The 21,201-nt window shown below is 43.4% G+C and overlaps 1 protein-coding gene across 1 annotated transcript in view; it reads right to left on the reverse strand.

Annotated features, from left to right (window-relative positions):
* ARL6 (ARF like GTPase 6) overlaps nt 1–21,201 on the reverse strand; it is a 140,752-nt gene that overhangs the window by 70,160 nt on the left and 49,391 nt on the right. Inside the window, exon 5 of the mRNA XM_082248539.1 lies at nt 18,309–18,403. Within this exon, the coding sequence (XP_082104665.1) occupies nt 18,309–18,403 (95 nt within the window). The remainder of the gene's footprint in view (nt 1–18,308; nt 18,404–21,201) is intronic.

Consider the following 21,201-nt stretch of genomic DNA (forward strand, 5'->3'; position numbering starts at 1 on the left):
CCCGAAGTCCTGAACCATCGGGCAGCGCCAGAAGATGTGCCCAAAATCCACCGGGGAATGCGAACAGCGCCAGCACTCAGCGGAAGATCCCGGGTAAATGCGAGCCAGCCGTGCGGGCGTGTAGTAGGCAGGAATTTTAAAGTGGATTAAACTATCCCTAGCAGAAACCAGGTAAGTGAATGGGGAACACCACATGTCATCCCAGTCATCACCATTCAAGTCCGGCAACTCCTCCACCCACCGTTCCCTGCACCTATGCACTGCCAATGGGGGGGGGGGGGTGTGTGACAAACAGCTCCTTGTAAAGCTCCGATAGAGGCTTCCGTATGTCCTCAGCCTGCACAGCTGGCCCCATTTACTTGAATGGGTCACATTCAGCAGGTGGTAGTGCACACCCAAAGCAACAGGGGTATAATTCCTGCTGCAGCCTTTTTAATTATTCCACGTAACCCCTAACTGTAGCCTTTGCAGCTAAAGAGAAAGCGATTGTGGGGTGGTAAAAGACCATGGGGTTTTACTGCCCCCAGCCCCTAGTATAAATGAGCCCTTAGCTACTTAGATTAGTACTGAAACATCTTCAACATTGCAGAACAAGTCCAGTTGAATGTGTAACTATAATGATGTCAAAATGTATGTCCTAATACTATAAAATCTGATCTCTCATACTTGTAGATGCTGAAACGTTCTGCTACTTACATTACCATCTGTATAATATACCCAATTAGTAGCAAAAACAGTACCAGATACATCAGAGAAAATTGCACAGGTTTTGAAAGCTAAAAAGCCAGTATACCCTAATAAGCATATAAGTGTGTGATATTTAACAAGAACACTTCCAGGGAGTGTCTGTTTACATCCTACACATCCACAAATGCTGATAAGCTCAAGGCTTGGCTGTAAATCTGCAGGCTTGTTCATTAATGAATAGGAAATGCCAAGTATATGGGTCATTATTACCTTCAAAGCACAATAGTGGGAAGTAGCAGAATATCCTCTGCAATATACTTTGATGTTTCCTTTCCATGCAGAGAATTGCAGCTCCAGCCCAACTAGCAGGCCTGTATACAAGAGCAGATTGTGCATCCAGAGAACGGTGCTTGACAAAATACATTATCTATCAATAGTTTGTCAAGTGCACAGGGGAAGCTTGATCTACAGTGCGGGCGTGTGTGTAGCTGACAGCATATCTATATAAGCCTGAGGACACACATAGTTAGGCATTGTGACTGAGAGGAAAGCAAATAAAATAGTCTATTAAGCCGGCCATGACTCTGCGTGGTCCAAAAGCAGACAGCATGGAGGTACGGAAAAAAAGGATACATTTCATGCTACTTTTACCTCTGAATATTTACAAAAGCAAGAGTATGTACTGCAAACAGACATCTCCCATATTTCTACCATTACAAGTTTTCCATATTATTTTGTGTGTTAATCTTCTAATCATTCTGAGTTTTGTGGAGCCCCATAGGATTACAGGCCCAGGAGGATGTGCAGAAAAAACAAATGGCCCCTGCCCCCACCTATATCTGGACTTTGCAGCAAGGAGCACATGGAAGGGCGACGCATGTCAAACAAAACCAAAGAAAATTCCCAGCTCTACTTACCAACCAGTCTGCAACCAACCAAAATAACCTGTCCAACTATACGCGTTACAATTAGGGGTTTATTTTGCACACATTTGCAAATACATGCGTAAGCTGCAGAGCCTCTTCATGGAACCCCAGTATTATCTACAGTCCTAACTCTAAATTTTTAAAAGCCTTCACAGTGGTAGCACATGCATCACAATGGATAGGCAAAGGACAGGTGAACCTGGAGGGGGTCCACCCCTCCCTAAAGGCACAGGGGCACCCTGGACGCCCAGCTTGAAGTACAATGGCAGCGGAGGTGTCCAGTGCTTTCCCTCACCAGTATTTCGTGAAGAGGTTCCGCAGCTTACGCATGTATTTGCAAATGTGTGCAAACGAAATCCCTGTTAACGCATACTGTTAGTTTGATTTGGTTGGTTGCAGGCTGGTCCATAAGCAGAGCTTGGAATTTTCTTTGGTTTTGTTTGCCAGGCTGCGCAGAAAGCCTGGTCTCTTAGCCCTTTGTCTTTCAAGTCTGAAATGCCTATACTGTACACCGAGATGCTGGCATTTGACAGCTGAATAACAGGGCTAGAGCTTATAGGGTTAAGCAGGCCATACATGGTGTGAATTTCTTTCCTGCAACCTCAATTCCCCCATCAACACAAGACAGTGTTGACAGAGGAATCCCTCCTGCTGTCATTGTATCCCCCTTCCCTCCCTCCCGCCATCATTGTATTCCCCCTCCCTCCCTCCCTCCCTCCCTCCCTCCCTCCCTCCCAGGAAAAGACAGTGATTATTGCTAGCGGCTATACTAGCCACTAGGGATAATTGCATGCAAGATCTGGCAGGTTGGTTGTACCCAAGCTAATCGATCATCTTGGTACATTCAGTCTGCCTATAAATAGTTTGAATCTCGGCGGGTTCCTACTGGAACCCACCGAGATTCGAACCATGTATGGCCGGTCTTAGTTCACCTTTTCAGAAAAAATGAAAAGGTAAACTAACACTCTACAGCTTCCCCTCCGTACTTCCCCCTGTGGGTGATTAGCTCATGCAACCCATGTAGCAGTCCAGGAATTTGAAATCTCTGCTTGTCTTCACTTTCTTTCTGTAGGGCTTTCAGGGTGGATCTGCTTTGGCAGTGCTGGCACTTTACTGCTTTAACCAATCAGAATCACTCTAAACCATCCTGGAAGCCTTGCAGAAAGATGGGGAAGAAGAGCTCATCACCCATGCAGGTAAGTACAGCAGGGACCGAGGGACTGGGGAAGATGCAGAGTGGCAGTTCACCTTTTCCTTTTTTCTGAAAAGGTAAACGTACACTTTAATTCCGATTTGGAGAGATGTCAGGGCCCCGTACGCAGCTGGAGCCGAAGATCCAAGAAGCTTCAGAGAAATTTGTTGGAGGAATAACACAGATATAGTGCTTGGTACCTGCACTGTAGCACTGTTGTTACCTTTTGTTAGATATAGAAAAAACACAAATAAATCCAGTTTATCTTTATAGCTAAATTCCAGGGAGAAATTTATTGCATACTTTTATTTGTTCAGCTTGGACCAATGTAAGAATGCATATCTTAGATCTGGTAGGCTGCTGGGGACGTAGATAACCATTGTAATAGTTGGTCCTACTACAGAGAAGGCCGTGATCTTCTGGGTCCTGCTGCACACAGACCACGGGGGCTTTACCGTTTACAGAATGCCTTGTACTATTATTATGAATACAAGGAGCTCTTTGATTTATTGAGGTGGAGCTTGTGACATCACCACCCCTTCTCTCCAACTCATCTAATTGCAGTAGGCCTTGTATTTATTAAAAAATACAGAAGGTGTTCTCTGAATGGCAGCAGCACCGAGTTAGTGACCCTAACTGTGGTCAATGTGCAGAGGGGAAGCCACTCGGCACAGGATCCAGAAGCTTGCAGGCACCTCTACAGTAGTGCCGACTACTGCAGTGATTGTCAGCTTCCCCAGCAGCTCTTCAGGAATGAGATACCTTTAGTGATCCAAGCTAGACCAATGTACACCCTGGATTGGCCCAGTTTGTGACAAATGCCTGTTTGCTGCCATTCTTCAGGAAACTTCAGCTGACTTCATGAACTGGTAATCCATGAACTGCTAAAAATATGGATTTATTTTTTTCTTGGGTACCTGTGTACAAGTTACAGCACTCCTTTCCCGGCAGTGCACACACAGCCTTTCCTGCCCAGCACTATCCCTGTGAGAGCAGAGGAAGGAGGGGATGTGCACAGCAGCTCTAGCTTCCTGGTGGTAGCTCCCCCTGAAGAAAGCACCTGCAGCCTGCACACTCCAACTGCAAGTTGTTGCTGCTCTTTGACAACAGTCCCTCTCTCTTCTCTCTGTAGGCGGGGGAGAGAGGATGTGGGAGAGAAAGGACAGCTCTGTACTGGAAGCAAGGACGGGTTTTGGGGAGAGAGCTGAGTACTGAGGGTGGTTGGGGAAAATGCACCCTGTACATAATACACTCCTGAGTCTTGCACATTGTACGTGGCGCACTTCTCAATAGAATGCTTTACTCTGTACGTGGCGCACTCCTGAACGCTGCACTCTGTACATGGCGCACTCCTGAATGCTGCACTCTGTACGTGGCGCACTCTGTATGTAGTATATGCCTGAACCCTGTTCCTAACATACTAATGGTAAGGCATTGTTAGTGCAATATGGCCACCCTCACCTCTTGATGCAGCATGCTCCCCCTCTTTCGGGGGGGGGGGGGGGGGAGTGGCCTTGAGATGGGGGAGTGGTTGAGTTCCTGCACCCATTATCTGAGAAAAAAGCCCTGGGTCTAACCAATTAATCTATGTATAAAATATTCATATCTGGAATTCTTCTTTAATATATTTTGTAGGAAATTACGTTTTTTTTTTTGTCATTTTATTTTTATTTTTAATAATGTGCATACAGTATATGTGTTTTACACTGTATGTGACATGCCATGCTTCCGTGTCTAATATTTGATGGGTTCAAAGTGGGTAATATTTAAGGTGCCTTTAAAAAGTATTCATACATTTTCCATATTCATACATTTTCCACATTTTGTCATGTTACAACCAAAAACGTAAATGTATTTTATTGGGATTTTATGTGATAGACCAACACAAAGTGGCACATAATTGTGAAGTAGAAGGAAAATAAATGGTTTTCAAAATTTTTTACAAAATCTGAAAAGTGTGACGTACATTTGTATTCAGCCCCCTTTACTCTGCTACCCCTAAATAAAATCGAATGGAACCAATTGCCTTCAGAATTACGTAGATAGTAAATCAAGGCCACCTGTGTATCATTTAATCTCAGTATACATACAGTTGTTTTGTAAAGCCCTCAGAGGTTTGTTAGAGAACCTTAGTGAACACACAACATCATGAAAGCCAAGGAACACACCAGACAGGTCAGGGATAAAGTTGTGGAAAAGTTTTAAGTAGGATTAGGTTATAAAAAAAATATCCCAAGCTTTGAACATCTCATGGAGCACTGTTCGATCCATCACCTGAAAATGGAAAGAGTTTGACACAACTGCAAACCTACCAAGACCTGGCCATCCACCTAATTGGACAGGCCCGGGCAAGGAAAGCCTTAATCAAAGAAACAGGAAAGAAGCCCCTGGTAACTCTGGAGGAGCTGCAGAGATCCACAGCTCAGGTGGGAGAATCTGTCCACAGGACAACTATTAGTTGTGCACTCCACAAATCTGGCCTTTATGGAAGAGTGGCAAGAAGAAATCCATTGTTGAAAGAAAGCCATAAGAAGTCCTGTTTGTAGTTTGCGAGAAGCCGTGAGGGACACAACGTACGTGGAAGAAGGTGCTCTGGTCAGTTTAGACCAAAATTGAGCTTTTTGGCCTGAAAGCAAAACGCTACAGTCAGGTCCATAAATATTGGGACATTGACACAATTCTAATCTTTTTGGCTCTATACACCGCCACAATGGATTTGAAATGAAACAAACAAGACGTGCTTTAACTGCAGACTTTCAGCTTTAATTTGAGGGTATTTACATCCAAAAGTAATGGGACAGATTAACAATCACAAATCAAACTTTCACTTTTTAATACTTGGTTGCAAATCCTTTGCAGTCATTTACAGCCTGAAGTCTGGAACGCATAGACATCACCAGACGCTGGGTTTCATCCCTGATGATGCTCTGCCAGGCCTCTACTGCAACTGTCTTCAGTTCCTGCTTGTTCTTGGGGCATTTTCCCTTCAGTTTTGTCTTCAGCAAGTGAAATGCATGCTCAATCGGATTCAGGTCAGGTGATTGACTTGGCCATTGCATAACATTCCACTTCTTTCCCTTAAAAATCTCTTTAGTATGCTTCGGGTTATTGTCCATCTGCACTGGGAAGCGCCGTCCAATGAGTTCTGAAGCATTTGGCCGATAATATTGCCTGAAGCACTTCAGAATTCATCCTGCTGCTTTTGTCAGCAGTCACATCATAAATAAATACAAGAGAACCAGTTCCATTGGCAGCCATACATGCCCACGCCATGACACTACCACCACCATGCTTCACTGAGGAGGTGGTATGCTTTGGATCATGAGCAGTTCCTTTCCTTCTCCATACTCTTCTCTTCCCATCACTCTGGTACAAGTTGATCTTGGTCTCATCCGTCCATAGGATGTTGTTCCAGAACTATGAAGGCTTTTTTAGATGTTGATTGGCAAACTCTAATCTGGCCTTCTTGTTTTTGAGGCTCACCAATGGTTTACATCTTGTGGTAAACCCTCTGTATTCACTCTGGTGAAGTCTTCTCTTGATTGTTGACTGACACACCTACACCTACCTCCTGGTGTTCTTGATCTGGCCAACTGTTGTGAAGGGTGTTTTCTTCACCAGGGAAAGAATTCTTTGGTCATCCACCACAGTTGTCGTGGTCTTCCGGGTCTTTTGGTGTTGCTGAGCTCACCGGAGAGTTCTTTATTTTTAAGGATGTTCCAAACAGTTGATTTGGCTACACCTAATGTTTTTGCTATCTCTCTGATGGGTTTGTTTTGTTTATTCAGCCTAATGATGGCTTGCTTCACTGATAGTGACAGCTCTTTGGATCTCATATTGAGAGTTGACAGCAAGATTCCAAATGCAAATAGCACACTTGAAATGAACTCTGGACCTTTTATCTGCTCCTTGTAAATGGGATAATGAGGGAATAACACACACCTGGCCATGGAAGAGCTGAGCAGTCAATTGTCCCATTACTTTTGGTCCCTTAAAAAGTGGGAGGCACATATACAAACTGCTGTAATTCCTACAACTTTCACCTGATTTAGATGTAAATACCCTCAGCTGAAAGTCTGCAGTTAAAGCACATCTTGTTTGTTTCATTTCAAATCCATTATAGAGCCAAAAAGATTAGAATTGTGTCAATGTCCCAATATTTATGGACCTGACTGTATGTGTGGCAGAAAACTAACTGCACATCACCCTGAACACACCATCCCCACCATTAAACACGGTGGTGGCAGCTTCATGTTGTGAGGATGCTTTTCTTCAGCAGGGACAAGGAAGCTGGTCAGATATGATGGGAAGATGGATGGAACCAAATACAGGGCAATCTTAGAAGAAAACCTGTTAGAGTCTGCAAAAGACTTGAGACCTTGGCGGAGGTTCACCTTCCAGTAGGACAATGACCCTAAACATACAGCCAGAGCTACAATGGAATGGTTTAGATCATGGGTGTCCAACATTTTGGCTTCTCTGGGCCACATTGAGTGTAGAGAAATTTTCTTGGGCCGCATATAAAATATATACTATAGTTAAGGGATATAAGTAATAAAATGCCGCCGTGCCCTTCCCGCGCTGCCGCGCCCTGCGCACTAATTTAACACAACTAGAGGATAATCAAATGAAATGAAATCAGTATACAGAGGTTTACTTCTTCTGAGAGATAATAAAGGAAGACTCTAACCACCATGACCACTTCAGTGATTTGAAGTGGTCATGGTGGTAGGAGTCAGAAACACTGCACATGCTCGCCCCCCCCTCTCCCCTCTGAGGCAGCCTCTGCCTACCGTTAGTTGTAAGTTGCTGTGGCCGTGCCCCTGACCCGACTTCCTTCCTCCCCAGCAAAAAAAAAAATTGTCAGTGGGCAGTGGGCCGCATTTCCTGCGGTTCCGGGCCGCAGGTTGGACATGCCTGGTTTAGATCAAAGCATATTCATGTGTTAGAATGGCCCAGTCAAAGTCTAGGCCTAAATCTAATTGAGAATCTGTAGCGACTTGAAAATTGCCATTCACAGACGCTCTCAATTCAATCTGACAGAGCTTGAGCTATTTTGCAAAGAAGAATGGGCAAAAATGTCACTCTCTAGATGTGTAAAGCTGGTAGAGAGATACCCAAAAAGCCTTGCAGCTCTAATTGCAGCAAAAGGCGGTTCTACAAAGTATTGACCCAGGGAGGCGCACCACACTTTTCACAAAAATGTTGAAAACCATTCATCCTTTTTCTTTCACTTCACATTTACAGTATGTGCCACTTTGTGTTGGTCTATCACATAAAATCCCTATAAAATACATTTATATTTTTGGTTTTAACATGACAAAATGTGGAAAATTTCAAGGAGTATGAATACTTTTTCAAGGCACTGTGGCAACTAAATTTAGCAAAAAAAAAAAAAAAAAAAAAAAACATTCTGGTATAAATATGCTTTCTATTTTAATAGTTTTAAAATGTATAAATTTCAGATGTATGTTGATCATTTTTAAGTGACATAACCCAAAATTTAGGCTTAGTGACCCTTTAATTGCATTACGAACAAGTCTATCAACCTTCGCACAAAGCCTGCTGCACCTTTAACAATCTGCAGACAGGTTTAGTATGCAGAAACAAGCACCGCTGCATATTTTTCCCCCATGTTGTGGATGATTATTATCCGAGACATTCCTGCCTATCAAACCCCATTATTTTCTAAAGTGTCATGTCAGGACTTCTTCAATTACATCCTCTCTGTCAGTCTCATTTTTCCCTCCATTTCATTCCTGTATCTGTGGCCCTCATCCTCCCTCTCCGGGAGCGGTGACTGCAGGTCAGCCTCCTAATGGTCATTGGTGGATGAAAACTCGAAACATCAAGTAAATTGTTTCTGTCAGCTGCTTTGATGTTTAAATCTCTTTCAAAGTCCCTCTTCTCCCCTGACAGCAAAATCAAAGCACTGATATTTTCTTTCCTCAAAATTAATTTTGTTTGTCTTTTTTTTCCCTGCTTTGTGTCTGTTCTTTACGGCGTCCTAATTTGTCTCAGTTCATATCCCATAAGTACCTTTTATTGCAGACTTTTTATATGACATCAGTAGCCTGACAGAGTATTACAAAATTGCTGTGAATCAACTGGCTCCTTCCTCTGTTCTGCACTTTATGCCTCTTGTAATATGTCTCGTATATCATGGCAGGGCACACAGCTTTGTTCCTCAAGAGCAGACGCTGGCCTATCGCATTTTTACTAACCTGAAATAAAATTTAGCTTTCTACATACATATATAAAATTGATATTTGCATCTGCTACTAGGTGCGTAGTAAAACATGGGCCATCAACAGAGAAATGTAGTGGTAAAAGAAAAAAAAAAAAAAAAAGTATATAAAAGTGCAGCGCTTAAATTATATAATAATTTGATACCAAATACACACATCGAACTATGCAATAAATGGAAACCAAAAAATGTAGTACACATGTATCTTGATTCATAAACTGCAAATACATGTTTTAGTCTGTTTGAAAGAAAATACTGACTCTAAGGTAGAGTTCACATCTTGGCGTTGCCATTTACAGGCGTTTTTTTAGGCGTTTTTTCAGGCGTTTTTGTGCAGGCGTTTTTAGGTTGACTAGTGACCAATGGAAAAAAATAAAAACGCCTGTAATCTGCCCAAAAAGAAGCTCATGTACTTTTTTGAGCATTGGGTGTTTTGCTTAAAACGTCAAAACGCTCAGATGTGAACAGGGGCCATTGAAATGAATAGGATTTGTCTTGTTGGGCGTTTTTTTGGGCTGATCCTAGACCAGAAATTTCCCCAAAAACACCCCAAAACGCCTAACAGTTCAAGGAAATATATGGTGCTTCTCCTTTAAACTGGCATCCAGGTACGTTTTCCCCAGAATTTCCACTGTCCTAACTGCGTGCTCGTGCTGACGTCACGCTGCTTCATGGTCTGTATACAGCGTCCATATTTGTATGTCTTGGGTGATTGTATTTACTATTATACTTGTATGTTAGATTTTTACAATAAATACTACACAATGACTACTCCATTTGGCTCTGGCTTGTGAGCACGTGCTCCATACAGCTGCACCACTTACCTGTCGTCTCTGGGGAACCATAGTCCAGCGCACTCCTGAACATTGCGCTTTATATGTAGCGCACTCCTGAACGCTGCGCTCTGTGCGTAGCGCACTCCTGAACGCTGCGCTCTGTGCGTAGCGCACTCCTGAACGCTGCGCTCTGTGCGTAGCGCACTCCTGAACGCTGCGCTCTGTGCGTAGCGCACTCCTGAACGCTGCGCTCGGTGCATAGCGCACTCCTGAACGCTGCGCTCGGTGCGTAGCGCACTCCTGAATGCTGCGCTCGGTGCGTAGCACACTCCTGAACGCTGCGCTCGGTGCGTAGCACACTCCTGAACGCTGCACTCTGTACATAGCGCACTCCTGGTTTGTGAGCACTTGTTTCATACAGCTGTGCCACTTACCTGTCGTCTCTGGGGAACTATAGTCCAGCGCACTCCTGAACATTGCGCTTTGTATGTAGCGCACTCCTGAACGCTGCGCTCTGTGCGTAGCGCACTCCTGAACGCTGCACTCTGTGCGTAGCGCACTCCTGAACGCTGCACTCTGTGCGTAGCGCACTCCTGAACGCTGCACTCTGTGCGTAGCGCACTCCTGAACGCTGCACTCTGTGCGTAGCGCACTCCTGAACGCTGCACTCTGTGCGTAGCACGCTCCTGAACGCTGCGCTCTGTGCGTAGCACGCTCCTGAACGCTGCGCTCTGTGCGTAGCACGCTCCTGAATGCTGCGCTTGGTGCGTAGCACACTCCTGAACGCTGCACTCTGTACATAGCGCACTCCTGGTTTGTGAGAACTTGTTTCATACAGCTGTGCCACTTACCTGTCATCTCTGGGGAACAATAGTTCAGTTTGAATGCTGCGCTTTGTACATAACGCACTCCTGAATGCTACGCTCTGTACATAGCACACTCCTGAACGATGTGCTCTGTACATAGCGCACTCCTGAACGCATTTTTTTTTTTAGACAAATGCCTCTTTCTATGAGACTGCAGTTAGAGGACAGCCTCCTCTGCAGCATTTTTATTGGACAGCTTGGACCAATGGTGCTTTACCATTGGTTCAAGGCTCCAACCAAGCTGTCCATTGAGCTCAGTACTTCTGACAAGAAATCAGAGGCACTGTGAGCTCATCCTCTCTGCAAACAGATTCTGACAGGCTGCACAAGGTGCCCCATATCTACGGAACCATAGGTGCTAGGAGCCCCAAATTTTTATCAGTGGTGGGGTAGCACTTCAGGGGCCTACCCCCAGGTCGTCGAGCTACGACCCTCGAAGCTCGATATTTTTTTATGTTAATGGCAGGAGAGGCTCTGCCTACCCTGCCTGCACCTCCCTGGTGTAACATGAAACATAGTCACAATGGTGGAACAAGCTTTTAGGTTTAGCCCATGTAAGCAATAGCTACACTTGTGTGTGAGTTATCATGTGTGATACATAAACATGCTGTGTATGTATATTGTAGTATGTTCCCTCATTTTACTGAAACTCCAACAGCACCTATCCTCCAGTACAAAGCTTAAAATGTTGCCTTACAGTGCGGTGGAAAATAAGTTGGGGCAGAAAGGTTTTCAGGCCATAGACACAAGTTGAGGGCCTACTGGAAATGAAAGACGTGCATGTATGCTAATGGAACCTCAATATTTTAAAGTAAGGCTGCACAACAGAAGCATCTTTAGATGTGTGAATTTACAATGCTTGCAACAATCAAGTGATTTAGCTAAACAGGGGTCCATGAACTTGTCAGCTTATAATAAGTTCATCAGAAGCTGCAGTCTCAGAATTTACAGCACCACCTGCTGGTGAATCAGAGATTCAGTTGGTCTGTACACAGTACAGTATAAAGCTCGGTATGGAGCTACGGTTTCAAAACATGCACAAAGAAAATGGCAGTATAGTTTAAGCAGTTTTCCAGGGCAACTAATCATGTTTAATCTGGCTGATTTACATCAATGTGCTGTAGGAATGTGTGTGTTACTGCAATGTGCATCAAGGCATGCTTCATTTATTGACATGTTGTGGTACCATTCATTTTAAATGGCGCCCCAACACACTACAGCGTTGCGGTACACTGCATTTAAAATTTTGTGGCATGTCTGAATTTTGGGATATTTTGAAGTATGAGCAGCTCAAATATAACAATAAATCTGACTCCTGGAATATCAGACAAGCCCTACTAATTGCAGCCTTTAGGTTTTTAAAAGGTGATATGACAGAGCTAGTGGATGGGTATCCTTCTTTCATATAGGGCCATTCTAATATAACACACCTATGCAAAACATTTCTTTCTGCAGTCCTGTAAAATAAAGAGTGTCTGCCGACAATCGTTAGTGCTATTTACTGCCCAAATTAGCAGTCAGTTCTTTAAAAAAAAGAGGTCTGATTCCAATATCCTATAAGGTATTAACACATGGTTATCTGTTAAAGTAAACCATGAAATCTGTCACCAGGGAACATACTAGCTCTGATGTCTTAGATTAGGGGTTTGGAAAAGGCCAGCACAGAATTGTCCTAGCAGCAGGAACTCTGCTTTCTACTTTACAGAGAGATGACCAAACAGTCCTGCCGGTGTTTCAATTGTCAGTGGTAGCGGATAAATGAGACTCTAAATGGGCACTGCACATTTTCAGAATACAAGAAAACTTCAACTAGTTTGTTCATTTGTACAGTTGTTGTGATACTGATTTGCTAGATGTTCAACCTTAGATTCTAAAATAAGGGAAGAAAACTCCTTGCACCCAATACCATAAACCACATGTGTCAAACACAAGGCCATTGGGCTGAATCTGGCCCGCCAAGCCATTGCATGTGGCCCTCGCACCTCTCCTTCAGCTACGGCACCCCCCTCATCTCTGCCCCCACCTTGTCTTAGTAATTAGCAGCAGGGAGGAGGATAGAATTCCTCCGTCAGATCCTGTGCTTTTCCATGCAGCTCTACCTCTCATCTCAGCAGTCAACAGCAGAGAGGACAGAACTCCTCCAATAGATCCTGCACCTGTCTGTGCAGCCTCAGCACCCCCTTTCTCCCCCCCCCCCACCTCTGCCTCCCATGGTCTCAGCATTCAGCAGACTCTGGCAGCTGACTCCAGCCCTTCTCAGGTCTTCCTCCTGACCCTGCATGGATTCCCAGCTCTATCCCGGCAGCAGTGCAAGGTAAGGGGGTGCACTATGATGTAAGGGAGAGTGGAGGACTCCTGACTTCTGATGGTGGGGGGCTCTTGACATCTAATGTGGGGAGGGGGGGGGGGTGCTCTGGACATCTGTTTAGAATTAATAAAATAATGCAATTATATGCCAGTTGAAAAGGAGGGTCACACACAGTGCTGTATCCTGGGCCTAGGGTGGCACTTTGCAGGGGGGGGCAGCAAAAAAAATATTTCATTATTTGTAAAATGACTATGGACTTCCTATTTATTATACAAGTAAGTGAAATAATCCCATAATTACAATCAGTGGCAGCAAACACAAGTCCAAATATCTTAAAAGAGTAATCTTACTAATCCTGTGACATAAGGCTGTACTAATGGGCACTGATAAGGCTGCACTGGTGGCCACTGATGGGGCTGCACTGGTGACCACTGATGAGGCCACACTGATATGCTGCACTGATGGGTGGTAAAGAGGCGGCACTGATAAGGCTGTACTGATGAGGCTGAACTTATGTGAACTGATGATGCTATGCTGAAGGGCACTGATAGACTGTGGTTATGGTCTGTGGTTTACAGATGACAGAGTGGGTCATAAACCGGAAGGGGTGTGGCCTTTACAGGAAGGGGTGGGTCATATTTAAATTAGGGGGTGCACAAATTTAGTCAGGCCTAGGGCAGCACAAAACCTAAATACACCACTGGTCACACCGCTGGTATCCACAAGAAACGTTATTGAAGACAGCTCAGACAGAACTTGTGGATGATATCAGCGGTGCACGACCCTCCTTTTCAAACTTGCAGCATTTGCAACAGCAGTGTGAGCTCAATGCTGGCCATACACTACACGAAAAATTATTCTAATTCATTTTAAAAAAACAAACACTCGGCCATTACAGCAAACGATCGTGCCATCACGTATTGACCGATAAATCGTTCAATGGACATAAATGAATCAATTTGTTGTTCATTTTTTCCACATATACTGAGTGCAAACAGTTTGGAGGAGAACCACATTAACCTTTCAATTTATTGTTCATTCAGCAGAAAATTTCTAAACTTGTTCGTTTTTTTGGCTTAAAAACATCACAACTGATTACAGATTTGTGCCCATTAACTGGCCGAAAAACGAAAGAACTGTCCAAATGACCAAATTTTGGCCGATTTTTCATATAGTGTATGGCCAGCATTAGTCTTAAGTTATTACTAAAACCAATAATATTCAAATGCAGAAGCAATTATTTAATGAGATAAGAAGTAGGTACATTTCTATAGTCTTACAGATAAAACCGGCCCTTTGAGGGCATCCATAATGCTGATGTGGCCTGCAATGAAATGGAGTTTGACATAAACCATCAGACAGACAGGGCCTTTCCTTTACAAAGAAGTCCAGCCACTGTGAACTTTTGTATTCACCAGCAAGAGCCACCAGCGATTCTCAACTATTAATTTGAGCACTCTTGAAGAGCGCTGTCATGCAGCAACAGGAAAGACAGATTGCTTTTAAGTATTATTTCTGTAATGAACCTGCTGTCATATATTCAAAGGCTCTAGTGGGCAGAAAGCCATCATACACTAGTGAGGAAAGATGATGAGGTTAGGAGAGCATATACTGGAAAAAAAGACATTTCATTCTGTTAGTCTACGGCCGGCCTGATTTATAACAGGCTGGATCGCTTTCCTTTATAGACGTGTTTTACATTTTTTAGGGCTCATTCTGCATTTGTCCCAGGCATGTTCTACTACTATGGGAGTAGATTATAGTGTCGCTCTACAGAAAAGTCATTCTGTTCTTGGTAGGCTGGATTGAAAAGTGAACTGGCCTAAACACGTGCACATAATGAAATTATACATAAGCAAACTGAACTTTTTATGAAAACCATATGGTAAAATGTTCACATTATATGTGTATCTTGATTTTGAAGGATGGCATCTGAAACGGAGATTAACCCTTTTCGACTTTCATTAATCTCTACTTCTAGGAGAAACACATCAAAGTACAGCAAAAGCATTGATGTCATTGCTTCTTAACAGCTCAGTTCAAGCTGCTCTCCCTCCCAGAGCTCCTGCCCTATGATTACTGTACAAGTCATTGGGTGCCATCCTCTGCAGTATTCAGGACCTGCCTACCACCGACTAAAGAAGACCTGAGATACCCCATGACTGAATGGAAAAAGACATATATTCTTGTAAAAATGTAAAAAAAAAAAAAAAGGTGGTCAGGAGTGAAGGGGGGGTCAAATCAAGAGCTCAATCTGCTAGTTAATCTACAAATTTCAATGACACAGCTATTGGAAATAGGTATTTTAAATGTAAAAGTCTCACCGAAAATGATTTTGTTAATTACACCCTGAAGATAAAAAGTCATGATATAAAAACTTGTGACAAATATGCTATAGGTTGCCATTAAACCACTTGTACAAAAAAAAAAATATGCAGGGGTACAATGGTGTGTGAAATCGGTTAGAGATGAAAAGATATATCATTTTTTTAATTTTGTTTTTATGTGCAAGAATCCGATTTAGATCGTGTATCATTTTTTTTTTTGCGGTCCCTGTACAGCAGAGCTCAGACTAGGAGAGGAAGAAGCAGCGCAAGGAGCCAATTTATTGTCCTACATTTCTCAATTGCTAACAAAAAAACATGCAATAGGGAGAGCAAAGGGACAGAAATGAGTTAATCAGTGTGCCGCTTCTCCTTTCACTGTCCAGTCACAGACGGGGGCCTTTAAAGCTCATGTACACAGACGTTTTGGGGCATATAATGTCAAATACAGCTAGATTTCAATTTCCAGGAGCCACGGATCTTGAGGACAGCTGCATGTACAATAGAAATAAAAGATATGGCAGCATACATAAACCTGCATCCAGGGGCATACACTTACACTTGTGGGATGTGTATACCCACATATAGTCTTATTCTATATTTATTTGAACAATGGTCTTTACATGACACCTTTGACTAAATGCGTCGGGCTTAGTTACACACACACACACACACACACACACACACACACACACTACTACGCATGCGTGGCCAGTGTCAGTCATCTCAACTACTGGATAGATGGCTGGTATTACTACACGCTTATCCCAAATTTTAACATGTGAGTGTTACGCTTTCTAAGTTCATTAAATTTAAACGAGATTACGCTATGTTGGTCATTTTATTTACATGAAACCCTGACCATCTGAGCTCTCTTTGGCACATCAATTTGGAACGGGGGACGCTGTCTGCTTGTGTATTGTATGTGGTGGCGTTCATCTGGCTCTAGGGAAGGACTTCCCAGGGATTTGGACTCTGCTCCTATCTATAGTAAACAAAGCGAATGAGACCTGCCTTATTGGGGGGGGGGGGTCGCTATATACAGGGTAAGCACAGTGTGAGTTCACAGGCTGGTGACACCTCTGCTATTTTTCATCACTGTCCACGGATTGAGGGATTTCTTATCTTAGCACTGCACTTTTTGTTTTTATGCCCGAAAAACTGACAGACAGATCTGATTGGAAGGGTCGTGAGACAAGGGGCCTAAATCCTTAGGATTAAGATTAACCACTTGCCGACTGCCTGCCGCAGTTTTACTGTGGCAGGCTGCCTCGGCTGCGTGAATCGACGTAGGGGTACGTCGGTTCACGGTAGTGGAGCTGGAGGGCAAGCGCGCGCCACCGGCTGGCACACTCCCGCCCCCACTAGGCAGCGGGGAAGCCAATCCAGGGGACCGGCGCCTGTGATTGCCGCCAGGCATTAGCGATGGCTCCCTGCTGAGAGAGAAGAATGGCCAGCTGTTGTAAACACAATTGACCGTTGTTCTCTCTAAAATGATCACAGAGCGTCTGTGATCCTTCTATATAGGATCACAGGTCTCTATGATCATTTCACAAGTTCCTCCCCCCACAGTTAGAAAACACTCCCCTAGGCTCACAATTAACCCTTTGATCACCCCTAGGATAACCCTTCCCTGCCAGTGTCATTATTACACCAACAGTGCATATTTTAGCACTGATTACTGTAGTAATGTCACTGGCCCCCCAAAAAGTGTCAAAAATGTCAGTTAGGGGTCCGATTTGTGCGCCGCTAAAAAAAGTTTTTCCCCTAGTTTGTAGATGAGATACATTTTGCACAAACCAATCAAAATACCCTATTGCAAGTTTTTTTACCAAAAATATGTAGCAGAATACAAATTGGCCTAGAAGGATGAAAAATTTAGATTTTTACATTTTTTTTTTTTTTTTTGGGAATGTTATATATCAGAATGTGAAAAATATTGTTTTTTCTCTTAGAATTGTCACTCTTTTTTTGTTTATAGCGCACAAAATAAAAATCGCAGAGGTGATCAAATACCACCAAAAGAAAGCTCAATTTATGGGGAAAAAAGAACATTCATTTGTTTTCAGCACAGTGTCGCAGGACCGCGCAATTTCCCGGTAAAGTAACGCAGTGCCGAATCACAAAAACTTGCCTGGTCATTAAGGGGGCAAATCCTTCTGGTCCAGAACTGGTTAAATCACAGTTTAAGAGGCATTCATCCTCAAACCAGAAAATTCCTAAGAATTTAAAAACCATGCTTAGACTATCTGTATCATCAAAAAAAATAGGTTCTGTAAAAAAGTAAAAAAACTGCACTCGCAACCAATCAATTTTAAACCCGAGAACGATTTTCCTTCTGTGCTATAAAGAAGTGGGATGTGTATATTTTCCTATTTAAGAAGCAATCATAGTTAACAGAATCAACAGATACACAACATCCGCTTCTCAGGTTCACCGGGCAACGTTTAATTAAATCACCTTTTGAGGTGTTTGTGACAACAGGCGGCCTTCGCTCCCTAATTAACACTCATAGATCATTTTTCTGAACTTTACCTCGGTTTATAAACTCCATTTAGAAGCCATATGTTCTACAATTAAGTAGTAGGTAAATATGCAAAATATCTGTGAAAAGCAGAACGTAAATAAACTGACATAAGCGTAAAAAATGCGTACAAAGAACAGATTTAAACCTGTGATAGGAAGCACTGTTCTGCAGCAAGCACAATGTGACGAGGTGTCAGATCCGCTAAACTCCCCTGTACTTGTATCTACAGTATCTAAGTGTATGATGGTGCCTGCTGGTCCATCTCCGACTAGGGATGTATTGCAGTCACAGCCGAAGAGACCGAGATTAAAATCAGTCAAGAAAGACTTTAGGTATTTGAACCGCTGACATATATCATTTGAGCTGAGTGCTCTTCAGTAGCAGCCGTCAGCGGCGCTGACAAGACGAGTTTCTCTAAAATGTCTGATGAGAATAAAGGGGGAGAACAATCTTACCTGCATGATTTAAAAGGGTCTCCAGCTCTTCTTTGGCCACAACCATTCTCAGCTTGTCACTGCTGTCAATGACAAAAATAATAGCCTGGCCTTCTCTGCGGAGAGGAAAGACAAGAAGCAGATTTATAGTCAGACAAATTATTTACAGCTTGCAACAAGAAGACCTTACTTCTTTCAGTCTTATTAAACAATATCGCCTTCAAGAGGTACTTCTGCAGTAAAACTTCTAATTTATAAGAGTGCACATCGCATTCTACTGAAAGGCAACCTGTGCGGATGTAGGCTGTCTTTGTGGACCTCTTCTTCTTAAAATGCTAGCTGCCTGGCACGGGCATCAATGTTATCATCTGAGACTCTGACCTGGAAGAAGATCAGGAATGCTGACCCCTGGCTGAACACTTGTGGGTCAGTAACTCTGAAAGATATTACGTTAGCCAGGCAACTAGCATTTTCAGAAAGAAACCAGCAATGGCGACTGCAAATTTCCCTTGACTTACGATTTCTTTATAGAATAGGAAAAAAAAAAGTTATTCATATGGTTCCTACTAATCCATGCTTCTATTCTACCCATGTTTGGGTAGCCTTGCTGGGGCGATCTTTGAAGGACGAGCTTGGACCAAACCGTCACTCTCACTCAAAAAACCGTGGCAAGGGCGTTCCGCACCCCGCAGCTGCACAGAGACATGCAAAAATCTGGAATATTGCTGCACACCTTGGTAACTTTATTGAAGTATTAAAATCACATCACAGGTATGACAGGAACATAAAAGGTAATGTGTTTCGCGCTAAAGTCAGCGCTTACTCAAACCTAGCAGCAGCTGCACATACACAAATGGATGGATGGATGGGGATGCTTGTGACATCACTGACCTAAGATGACCATATCTATACACAGTGTAGAGTCTCTATTTCTCTGCATTATGTTGTCTGCATAATACTGAAGGGAACACTTGGATATAGGAAAAATAAGCTGTCATATGACCCTGAAACCCAAGGACTTACAGGAATGTCCATTTGGGGGGAAGTGGTTAAAAACTACTTGTCCAAGGGACTAAATCGAGGTCCCAATCTACTTGTCCTGATAGCAAAAAAAAAATAATAATTTAACCAAAACCGTATTTAAAAGGGTAACTTCACTTTCGTGAGGGGAAAAAAAGCAAATAAAGAAAAAATAATGTAGCGTATACAATTGTGACACAAATTGTAATTGAATGTTATTAAAAATACCTTTCCTTTCCAATCTGCAGCTGTTGTAATGTTCTGAAATTGCAATGCAATCTGGCTACCTGGATCTGTTCTGTACACAGAATGTGTACTGACCACACCCCAGAAACATAATTTCCTGCTTGTGTGATTGGCTCACCAATTTTCCCAGAAGTCTGCACTAAGATACAAGTCAGATTTCTGGCATCCCCTGCAATAAAAATGTAATTTTTGGTGAGATACTCCCAATAGGAACACGTCTAAAGGGATGCAGGCCAAGCAGATTTCCTCATTAGAGCCCTGCAGCTGCCACAGCTGACAGATAATTATGAAACCACTCCCATTAGACCCACTCAGCACAGAGGAACAATGATTTCTTCAGAATAACAGAAGGTAGGAATCTGCAACAACGTTTGTTAAACTCCTTGTAATGCACAGAGATCACCCAGAGGGGAATGTTACGCTTTTAATAAGGTTATACCTTTGTGCTGTTCATCTCCTACTCACCTCCCTGCCTTTCTCCACCACTGCACCCAGGGACTAGCAGGGAGGTTAGAGACCTTGCAGTATGAGGAGCACCAATTGAGTGCTCGTCGAGAAAGGGGAGTGTAAACCCGAAAATTAAAAAAAAAAAAAACCTGCAAGACAAAGGCATAATGAGCTAGTATGCATCGCATACTACCTCATTATGTATTACCTTGGAATGAAGCCCTGACACGGACCCCCGGACATCGCTGCGGGCGCTGCCATGATCCCTCTGCGTATCTTCCGGGTTTGCGGCTCCGGCACTGTGATTGGCCGAAGCCGCGATGACGTCACTCTCGCATGCGCGCGGGAGTGATTTTCCGGCAAGCTCCCAGCAAGGAAAACTGAAGGTCCCCCCGGACCTTCAGAGCGCATGCGCCGCTCGCGTGAGCGGCTGCATGCACTGCAAATATCTCCTAAACCGTGCCGGTTTAGCAGATATTAATTGTACCTACAGGTAAGCCTTATTATAGGCTTACCTGTAGGTAAAAGTGTCAAAAAGCGGGATACTATCGCTTTAACACTCAACAGCAGGGCATCTACTGAGCGAATAAGTGACGAGGCGGCCCCAAACAGAGAAAAAAAAACAAAACAGTTTTCCTTCAGGTTACCCTCGCACATGGAAGCACTTGCTTGCTCAGTACAAGTGCATGCTGAGCAGCTAAACCAAACTCCGGTGTCTGCCCTGTTAGGCTCCATCCACACCTTGGCGTTTTAGGGTCCCCGGTAGAATCAGTGCAATTCTGCCCACAATCTCAAAACGCCCTACATTATCTGAAGAAGGTCCTGCTGGCTACCAATGTTTTTTTGGGATCAAGCGCGGATTTCCATTTTCAGTACAAACATTTAAAGCCCAGCCTTAACATAAAGGGGTTAATAAAGCCTCTATTGGGTTTGCAAGGGCCTTAACAAGTTTTACCATGGGACTAAACTTCAGAATGTGACCTCCACTTTGTTCATCTGGAGTGTCATTTGCGTCCGGAATAATTGGAGGGGAAAGCAAGCAGTGGGACCAGGAGATCTACATAACCTTGGAACCTGGAATGGAGTGCTCTACTGCAGACACCTGGAAATGAATGTATTTATGAATCTACCAAAAGGCAAACAATAATAATAGGAGTAGTATTATGGCTGGTTGAATCTAGGAAACAATGGCTTTTACAAA

Source organism: Pelophylax lessonae (assembly GCF_965119305.1).
Source record: "Pelophylax lessonae genome assembly, chromosome: 2".
Classification (NCBI taxonomy): domain Eukaryota; kingdom Metazoa; phylum Chordata; class Amphibia; order Anura; family Ranidae; genus Pelophylax; species Pelophylax lessonae.